This window comes from Aplidium turbinatum, chromosome 6, assembly GCF_918807975.1.
Source record: "Aplidium turbinatum chromosome 6, kaAplTurb1.1, whole genome shotgun sequence".
In the NCBI taxonomy this organism is placed as follows: Eukaryota; Metazoa; Chordata; class Ascidiacea; order Aplousobranchia; family Polyclinidae; genus Aplidium; species Aplidium turbinatum.
The window spans coordinates 4,910,432-4,920,880 of record NC_137477.1 but is presented as its reverse complement, the minus strand read 5'-3'; the positions used below and the strand labels follow the sequence as shown (position 1 = coordinate 4,920,880).

General features: G+C 37.7%; 1 protein-coding gene across 1 annotated transcript; it reads right to left on the bottom strand.

Moving 5' to 3' along the window:
• Positions 1–4,048: 4,048 nt before the first annotated feature.
• On the bottom strand, positions 4,049–5,767 carry LOC145772663 (amidophosphoribosyltransferase-like). The gene is made up of 2 exons (XM_082584533.1): positions 4,257–5,767; positions 4,049–4,160 (listed from the first exon to the last, which is right to left on the bottom strand). The coding sequence occupies exons 1-2, from the start codon at positions 5,702–5,704 to the stop codon at positions 4,049–4,051; spliced, it is 1,560 nt and encodes a 519-aa protein (XP_082440659.1). The 5' UTR covers positions 5,705–5,767.
• Positions 5,768–10,449: the final 4,682 nt, after the last annotated feature.

Here is a 10,449-nt window from a genome sequence, read left to right as displayed (position 1 = left end):
AAATTTGATGCTCTAAAACAAAGTCATAGAATAGTCAAACTGGCAAATGAGCGGACGACAGTTTTTTATGATAATACGCGGTCCATCAATTTAGAGTACTAACCGGCGGTAAGTATTAACCGGCGATTCAATTCGATAATATCAAACCTCCATCTTTACACTCTGACTACAAAAAAAAATTAGGCCTATATCACGTGAAAGTTACGAGTAATTAAGCATTGATTTCATTTTCAACGACCTAATTTTTGGGAAAAAATCACCTTTACGACCGGTATTGCGAACTTTGATCTTCCGCTTTGCAAGGCAACTTGATAGTTACTTTGCGCTTTAGTCCAACGTAGGTCGTAGAGTGGTTTCAATTTAACCTGAATAAAAAATTTCTACTTTCTGGCTTTCTTTCCCAATTAAAATCATTAATCAACGCATTCGAAAAGGTTTTCCAGAATTTCGTTATTGTGCGGTGACATGCATTTCTGTGGTAAACAACTTTCCACTTTTTTCTCCGCTATTCTCTTTTAAATACCGGCGCGCGTAATTAGGAGTGGTAATTGCGCAATTCATTATGACGCAACCAAAGGCTTTAATTTATCGCACAGCTCACCCAGACAGTAAGATCCGCCATTTTTACATTGATTTAACGTCTGCAGACGTTGAATCGTTGTATAAATGACGAATTTTGCCGTCTGGGAAGGCACTCAAAGGCAAAAGAAACGATAAATTGTGGAATAAAATACAAAATCCAGTCTTCGAAATTAGCATATTTTTACTTCGGCAAAAACGTTGCTGAGGCCAAACGGCAAAAGTTGAAATTGCCTCGGCAATTGCTGTGAATGTTTATTACGAAAAAATTGTAGGCTACCACAACATGTAAAACGAGAAGCGAAAAATATATATACTCGAGTAGTCTATCAAGACCGCATTGTTTGATTTGTTGTGATGTAATAATATCAAAAGTAGCGATAAAGCGAGCAACACGACACGCACGCTGTTACGATAATTCATGTTAAATAACTCACGGGGGGGGGGAAGTATGTTAATTTTGGGTTGATTCAACGTTCGAGTCAGCACAAATCGATTTAATTTTCCCGACCGGTTGTATTGCGTAACAACAATGCCCAATAAGAAATGACGACGACGACGTCATTTCTTAAGACGCAAAACTGCCCGTTCATGAACGCGCGATGTCATATGATCGGAACCATTACTTTTCTTTACTGCCGAAGTACCATTTATGCAATTTTGTACTACTTTTTTAACTGGGCCCCGTAGCTTTTCTAATTCCGATTTGTTTCCGTCATAAAATTCTTTACAAATTTAGCGAAATACTACACTAACTTTTCCTTCTGTCCCCTCTGTTTCATAACCTATAGCAGGTAAATTCCACTGTTTAACTGTATCTTCCTTTACCATGATTTATATTGGCAATGACACTGGTAAAGAACAAGCATTCGATGAAAGAATAACTTTTGCGTAACAAGTAAGCCAGTATTTATAAGGTTGCAAACTTTTTTTATAGTTCACGTGAGCATTGTCAGCGCATAAAATTGCACTTGTTGTTGTTACGCAACCAGACATCTATCACAAACCGCAATTAACAAAGCTCACTCTAAAGGTTAACGCGTTAACCTATTACTTACATGTATTCGACGTCTGTTGATGTTGTGTGGTTCGTTGTGAAAGCGGCGCTATCGTTTCTGATACAGCTGGACGAAATAACGGAAAGCGAAGCGCGATAAGGAGTAAATGCTTACAATAATTTGACGTCTACTGGCGTTGAATCAATGCAATTAGGGTGGTATTTCTATAAAATATTCAATTCTCCCAGCTGGGCACGTGTCTAAGCGCCGGCGAAGTAGAAAGTAACCCAAATAAAAACATCAAGCAATAGTAAGATTGAATCAACCTCCTAGTCTGGTGTGGTCTAAGAAAATTATGGTCATTTTTGTAATCTTGTGGTCCTTACAAGCGCTCGTGTGGCCTCGGCATTTTTATTGCCGAGGCTAATGTGCCATTCATGCATCTGCCTCGGCAATCACCTCGGCAGTTGCCGATTGCCGAGGCTAATTTCGAAGACTGAAAATCTCTAAATAAACAAAAGGCGTCGTTGGGTTTAGAATTTTGTAATAGTTGAGGATTCTAATATATTCTAAGTCAGTGGTTCTCAACCTTTTTGTCTTGGTGGACCCCTTTTGGTGTCTTCGAAGCAGTCGCGGACCCCTAAAAATTTCAATTTGAAATTTTGGTATATCGCGTTTCCTTATGGAATCATATGTTACATAAGTTTCAAAGCAACACACTTAAAAGAATTTGCTGAATTCGCAACGCACTTGACGATTGATGAGATTGACGAAATTATGTTATGACTTATGAGCTATATGTTGGCACACAGGATCAAACATCGGTAAGCTATATGTTCATTTGATGTTTTTCTATAACTTTTATCAAAAGTTAATAGAATACTTGCGACTGTTACAAAGAATTTCTCCCTTTTTTCATTTGAAATCAATATTAATTCGTTATAATCACAGTCATTGCAAAACCGTGAGTGGTGATAGACTGCTGACTAACGTTTGTATTTCTAAATTAATCATTGATCAACAACCTGTTGTCTTAAAAGAATTTAGTTGAACATAGCCAACATAGCCTTATTAAAAGGTTTAAGTAATTTATATGATATTTTAGTTAAGAAACCAAACCTTTGTGCAATGTCCTTTGCAATTTCAAACGACGCACCAATGCGTTGCGACTTACAGTTTAAGAATCACTGTAGGCTAATACATAAACAAAGCACAAACAATTTTTAAATTTCTTAATTTATCCGTCATGTTGAAAACTCGGAAACTTTCGCGGACCCCCGGAAATCGCTTCACGGACCCCTTGGGGTCCGCGGACCTCCGGTTGAGAACCACTGTTCAAAGTTTACATGCAGACGGCGACGCAGGATGCATGTCAATTTTATCTGAGCAAACATTAACAGTTCAAAAATAAATTGAGCAAACAGTTCAATTTAATAGTTCAACCATTTTTTGCTAAATTTTATTTCAATTTGTTTTTCTTGTAAATACAAAATTCTCTAAATAAACAGAAGACGTCATTGGATTTACAGAAGGATTTTGTTGGATTACAGAAGGATTATCGTTTGATTTTCAAAAAATTGCTGAATACGAACTAACCGATATAGACTGCAGTTAAATAGGGAACTAGCCCAATCGGACTAGCCAAATCGGACTAGCCGAATCGGGCTGTAGCTGAAAAGGGTAATAGCCGAATCGGACTAGCCGAAACGGGCCATTCCGTCAACTAAATGCACCAAAATATTTTGGCCATTCCATAACATGACTTGGTCACTCAAATGCACAGTCTAAACAATGAAAAAATCATCAAACTAAGGCACAAAGCAGTGTTCAGGAGAAACTCGAAATACTGTAGCAAAACTGTACAAAAAAATTACATAATGCAAAGACAAAGTAATGGGATGATTTTAATATAAAATTTATTGTTCTTCTTATGAATTATGCCAGTAAATTTATTACAAATACAATCCAAACTACTGACAAACAATAAACCGTAGTAAAAAAATTTGCAACACACATCACAGTTTCTAACTGAGGTACATGTTTTACAACAGATTAAAAAAAACTAAGCAAATCAAAGGGCTGTGCATGGCAAAACAGTTTCAAGACAAGAAATTATATACAACAGAACACTACCGTACCTTAATAATAGGTTTGAACATAATTATCAAAGACACAGATAGAAGAACAGAAATGGTACAATTTTGGCACATGTTTAACCTTTATGCTCTACATCCTATCTAAACAGTGCTCTTTCAGTGAGTGAGGAAAGAGGTAGCCTAATGTGTGTTAATTTGGAAACCATATGACAGTCTAGCTTTTCTCCAAAACTAGTTAACGTTAATCGTGTTTAACTCTTTACAAACATAGTTTGAATAGTTTGGAACACATGCCTGAATACAACTTTCATGAAAACCATAAATTTTCATTTTTGTGGAAGGTGTATCAGTTCATACAATAAACAGCTCTGCACGTCACCAGTCTAATTCCATGGGATAGGCACCAGTTAAACAAGCCACACAGTGTCCTATTTTATCGTTGTATTCCCCTGGATGAGTGATACGATTTTCTACTTTTTCTTTAGTTAAACTTGGTTTGATTTTAGACGAACATTTGACTACTGAATCAGCATACCCATTTTTCATATCGCAATCACAGCTATTTTTTATTTCTACATCACAGTTATTTGAAGGAATTCCTTGCCGAATGGATTTCAAAAGGCCGTCAATGGACAAATATGCGACAGAATCAGCTTTAAGAAAAGTTGCCATCTCTTCTACAGTCATTTTATTAGCCAGCAATTCTTTGCTAGTTGGAATGTTGATGCCCATAAAACATGGACTACGCACTGGAGGAGAGGCAATTCTAATATGAACTTCAGCAGCACCACCTTCTTTTAGCATCGTTATTATAGCAGCCATTGTGTTTCCTCTCACAATTGAGTCGTCAACAACAACGATTCTTTTTCCTGTCACATTTTCTTTCAAGACACCAAATTTTTTGGAAACTGCAAGCTTACGAAGCTTAGTGGTGGGTTGTATAAAGGTACGACCGATATATCTATTTTTTGCAAGCACATCATTGTATGGAATGCCTGTCTCTTTGGAATAACCATAAGCTGCAGGAGTGGCACTTTCTGGAACAGTGCTAATTACATCTGCTTCAATGGGTGCTTCTTTGGCTAACTGAATTCCACAACGTTGTCGTACATTATAAACCATCTGACCTTCAAATATTGAGTCAGGTCTTGCAAAATACACATACTCAAATACACAAAATGCAGGATACGCTGAACCCCTTTTCGGCCTTGGTACAATTGTCACAGAAGCAATTCCGTCTTTGGTCACTTTAACAATCTCTCCAGGAGAAACCTCTCTCGTAAACTCACCTCCCATAGATTCAAAGACACAAGATTCAGAAGTAACAACAAAAGCTTCGGTAACACAGCTAACATCATGATGACCTGAACTGTGTTCAACAACAGTGTGAGTGAATAGCCGACCAACGCTGAGGGGCCTAGTTCCATACGGATCTCTTGCCGCATAAACAGTGTCTCCGTGTAGAAGAACTAATGAAAAGGCAGAAGATGTATATTTCATCAAATTCTTTAATCTTCCAGGCCAATCTGCAAAATCTTCTTCTCCTGAAGACAAAGGCATGCACAACAGCTGAGTAATCAACTCACTATCAGATCCTGTAGATAAACCGACACCTCGATTCAACATTTCTTTTCGAATAGACTTTTTGTTAACAAGTTCTCCATTATGAGCTACGGCTATCCGACCAAATTTTGTGTCTACAACAAAGGGTTGGCAGTTTGACAATTCTGAAGACCCATGTGTTGAATATCTTGTGTGACCAATTCCAAGATTTCCATCCAATTGAGATAATATATTAGAAGTGAATATGGAGTTCACAAGACCCATTCCTTTATGAATTCGTAATCTATCTTCCACATTTCCAGTACTGGTAACAATTCCTGCACTCTCCTGCCCACGATGTTGTAACCCAAACAGTCCTAATGACATCATGTTAGCTAAATCAAGCTCACTCGGCCAAGAACCACTAGCAACACAGCCAAGCACTCCACATTCATCATGAAGCTTATCATCAACTTCAACTACTGACATTTTCGACAAGATTATAGAGTTACTACTTAGTGACAAAACGACTTTCTGTTAGCAGTAGCGTAAGCGCAAACTTGTTGATGATTTTTTCAAAGATAGTATTATCAAACAACAAACATATAAATCTAAAAATAAAGTTAAGAAAAAAAAACAAACCTAAAAATAATAAATAATACTACATTATCAAATATATATACTCAAATTCTTGAGTAGTGAATGAATAATAAATCACAACACAGGCCATCATCATTTTCCAGACACCCTACGACTACAAGCAATGCTTCCACAATTTTATCTTTTATTTCCTTATCATTAAGTAACTATTTCATCATTTTGATAACTAATTTCCTTTCAAATTTCCCCTCAAACAATATAGACCGGTAGCTATTGACTAAAGAAATAGGATATTTTTTGAAAAACTTTTAAAATACTGAACACACAAATGTAGGCTGTATATTATATTCCAAGTTCTAAAATTAATCAATAAACGTGCTGATAAAATGCTGCTATAAAAATTAAAAAGAAAAAATTACTTTGTAGTTTGTACAAAAAACTGATGAACTGCACAAAAAAAAGAAAGAATGGTCATTAGAATGGTGGTATGCCTACTGGCTGGTATACTACACTACTACAGATCCAGCATTCAGTCTTCAAAATTAGCGTCGGCAATCGACAATTGCCGAGGTGATTGCCGACGCAGATGCATGAATGGCGCATTAGCATCGGCAATAAAAATGCCGAGGCCACACGAGCACTTGTAAGGTTAGGGTTAGACATTCCCCCAGACGTTATGCCACAGCCATAGATTTGTTCCTTAGTCAACACCCTGATGGAGCTCTGCGAAAGAGACGTGTGGATGGGTATCAAAGCAAGAAAGCCGCAAAACGTGGACGCTTTATTGCGAACAGCGAAGACAATGTAGATTTACAGCCAAGCGATAAGCCTCTTGATGTGTTTGATTCCAGTGATAATGTGACAATCTCATCCTCCGATATAGCATCTGATCAGTGTTCCCTCTAAGGTGCGCAACTGAGCAAATGCGCAGTACCACCAGACTATTTGCGCAGTAAAATCTCATTCTTGCGCACTTGCAATTTCCAAATTTAAAAGTAAAATGATCTTCAACATTATTTTTGATTTTTGGACAGAACGCTTCTGCGCTTATCGCACTTATACCGTGTGCTGATGCACATGAGCATACAGTACCCTTTTGTTAGATCACAATCCTTTGTCTTTGCTTCACAAACACTCTACACTCGTAGATGCAACTAACTTTATTACTTAGCTTGCAAAAGATAGCCTATTTTCACAAAGTTGGTAATTCATTTTAACTCAGCATTAAAATGCTCATGCTCACTAAATCAAATATTTGCTCAGCGTAAAATTTTCTTAGAGGGAACACTGCATCTGATGATTCCGATTTTGACAGCTAGTTCTTTATCAAACAGACTTTGTGCTGCTCGCAGTATCCTAATTGTGCCGAAATTATGTTAGTGTAGGCGTATAATAGCCTACGTCAATCGAGCAATCTTCTGGCAGGGAGCTATTAATTTGTTACCAGTACTTGGTTGAGCTATTAATGTTATTTTGTGATAATTCAACGTCGCTAGATGTCGAATTAATGTAAAACAAACGTAAATTTCTTATTGGGCATTGTTACACAATATAACCCGCCGGAAAATTGAAATCGATTTGTGCGGACTCGAACGTTGAATCAACCCAAAATTAACTTACTTTCCCCCGTGAGTTATATAATAATGTGAATTACCGTAACAGCATGCCTATCGCGTTGCTCGCTTTATCGCTACTTTTGGTATTATTAGCAGGCCTCGAAACTGAAGGCGGCCATCGCGGCCATGGCCGCGATGAACCTACAAAAACCGACATTTTGTCCGCCGGGTCTCGCTCTTCCGTCGGCCGCATTTGTCCGCCATGAAGTTCCGAAATTTTTTTATGCAAACGGTCTTGTGAATAAAGTACTTTGCCACTTATAATCACAAAGGATTAGAAAGCAGTCAAAGTATCCGATAAGGGAACGTTCAAATATTACGTTCGAGGGGGAGAAGGGGTTTATGCAAAGCGTTACGTTAGCGTCACATCGGGGGGGAGGGGGTTCAAGCAAAACGTTACGTAACGCTTTGGAGTACGGAATGGTAGTTTTTTGTTCTGAATTTGTAGTGAAAAAGCGTTACATGGGGGAGGGGGGGGGTCAAAAATTCGGAAAAAAAGCGTTACGTAATATTTGAACGTTCCCTAAATCAAAATACACCCTATCTAATGTCTATGCTTGAATTGTTAACATTATTGATTGACCAAGCAGCTGATGTCTGACGATAAGCAGGATGCAAGTGACATCACAATACACTTTATTGATGCGGTATATTCAGTCTTTGAAATTAGCGTCGGCAAATGGCGCATTAGCGTCGGCAATAAAAATGCAGAGGCCACACGAGCGCTTGTAAGGTTAGGGTTAGACATTCCTCCCAGTCGTTATGGCACAGCCATAGATTTGTTCCTCAGTCAACACCCTGATGGATCTCTATGAAAAAGAAAGAGGCGTGCGGATTGGTATCAAAGCCCGAAAGCCGCAAAACGTGGACGCTTCATTGCGAACGGCAAAGACAGTGTAGATTTACAGCCAAGCGATGAGCTTCTTGAAGTGTCTGATTCCAGTGATGACGCGACAACCTCGTGCTCCGATGCAGCATCTGATGATTCCAATTCTGACAACTAGTTCTTTATCAAACAGACTTTGTGTTGTTCGCAGTATCCCAGTTGTGCCGAAGTTATGTTAGTGTAATAATAGTGTATACGTAAATCGAGGCAATCTTCTCGCAGGGAGCTATTAATTTGTTATCGTTACCTAGTTGAGCAATTGACGTTATTTTATGATAATTCAACGTTGCTAGATGTCGAATTATTGTAAAACAAACGTAACTTTCTTATTGGGCATTGTTGTTACGCAATATAACCCGCCGGGAAAATTAAATCGATTTGTGCTGACTCGAACGTTGAATCAACCCAAAATTAACTTACTTTCATTCCGTGAGTTATTTAACGTGAATTACTGTAACAGCGTGCGACATGCGTATCTTGTAGCTCGCTTTATCGCTACTTTTGGCATTATTACATCACAACAAATCAAACAGTGCGGTCATGATAGACTACTCTAGTATATTTTTCGCCGAAGAAAAAATGTGCTAATTTCGAAGACTGTGTGTTGATGCGTGTCGAAGTTGCGATGGCCGCCATGTGCTTGTGATTGGCCGCCGAACAGCTTGCTTCAGTCGGACACGTTTGGCCGCCGGAAAAAAAAAGTTGTTTCGAGGCCTGATTAGCCTACATCACAACAAATCAAACAGCGCGGTTGTAATACACTACTCTATTTTTCGCTTCTAGTTTCACATGTTTTGGTACAATTTTGTTCGTAATAAACGTTCACAGCAACTGCCGAGGCAATTTCAACTTTTGCCGTTTGGCCTCGGCAACGTTTTTGTCGAAGTAAAAGTATGCTAATTTCGAAGACTGAGCATTACATATCTACTTCACTAGTCTGTTTTGTTTTTGCTCGACTAGTCCAGTTATTATCACATAGTATAATAGATTAACAAGTCTACATTAAGCTAGCCTTATGCAGCTGCTTAGAATTCAGTTCAGCACAAAAATGTTTTGAAACAGTTTGTTTCAATGCAAAATTTGGAATGTTATATACCTACATTTCAAACTAGCAAAAAACAAGTTTTTAGTGTAACTTGCCAATTATTATACTAGGTTGCCCAAACTTATGAGACTACAAAGCACAGAAATGCAAAATCAATTCATTACAAGCGTGTGTTTACTTATCGTTCTCTACAGGTTTGCACCAGCAACAAGAAATAAAATTGAATTGAAGAAAACAATTTGTTTAAATAACTTAGGCAAAATAACTTGATTTTAGGGTGTAACAGTCAGATTTTTAAAGAGTTCTGCACTTAACAGCCAAAAATGATGAGCTTATGGTTAATGTGAAGTTTCTTAACTTGCCTAGCTATACTAGCTAAGGTAGTTGTCTAGTTGATACCAATTGCTTTTTGGTTGTTTTTTTTTTTGTTTCTTCATACTATAATATACGACTTGTAGCCTACAAGCCAACATTTCAACTTTCAAGCTTTAGCCATCCATGCAACAAACTATCTTAGTCCAAAAGCTACCTTGATGACGATGGGTGGTCTTGCTTGACATTGATACTGAATATTGACATTTACCGGTATATAATATTTGACATTTTTATTATATTGACATTGATATTGAATATTGACAGACATATCCATAAAATTCTTTTAGATTAAGCAAGAATGCAAAATATAAAGTTTTTCGTTTAAAAATAGATAAAAAAGATTATATCATACAATGCCTGTATTTCTAGCAAGAACTTTGTTTTTAGTTGCATATTCTCTTTGTTTTCTTTAATTCTTCAATTTTGGTCATTTCCTCCTGATTTCCTCATGTTTTCTAGTATCTTCTTACAGGTACATCAAAATTGACGTCAGATTTTTTAAACGAGAAAATTTCCTGAGAAGTGGAAGAAGCCCTGCCTATGAGCCCACCACCAGTGGTGTTCAGCGTAGCTTTAGAGGTGCACAAAGTTAGGTTTCCTGTACTCTTACTCCACTCCCACGTCAGCGACTTCAAATCCACTCTTGCTCCAAACGTTTTGGGAATATTAACTCCAAACTCCAATCCGACTCCAAATGCAAAACATAAACCAC

Excerpts from the sequence above, each read along its gene's own strand:
- LOC145772663 (XM_082584533.1), bottom strand. The coding sequence starts at position 5,704 with ATGTCAGTAGTTGAAGTTGATGATAAGCTTCATGATGAATGTGGAGTG. Across the intron at positions 4,161-4,256 it reads CAAGGAATTCCTTCAAATAA|AACTAAAGAAAAAGTAGAAA; the intron begins CTGTGATGTAGA and ends CAAACCAAGTTT.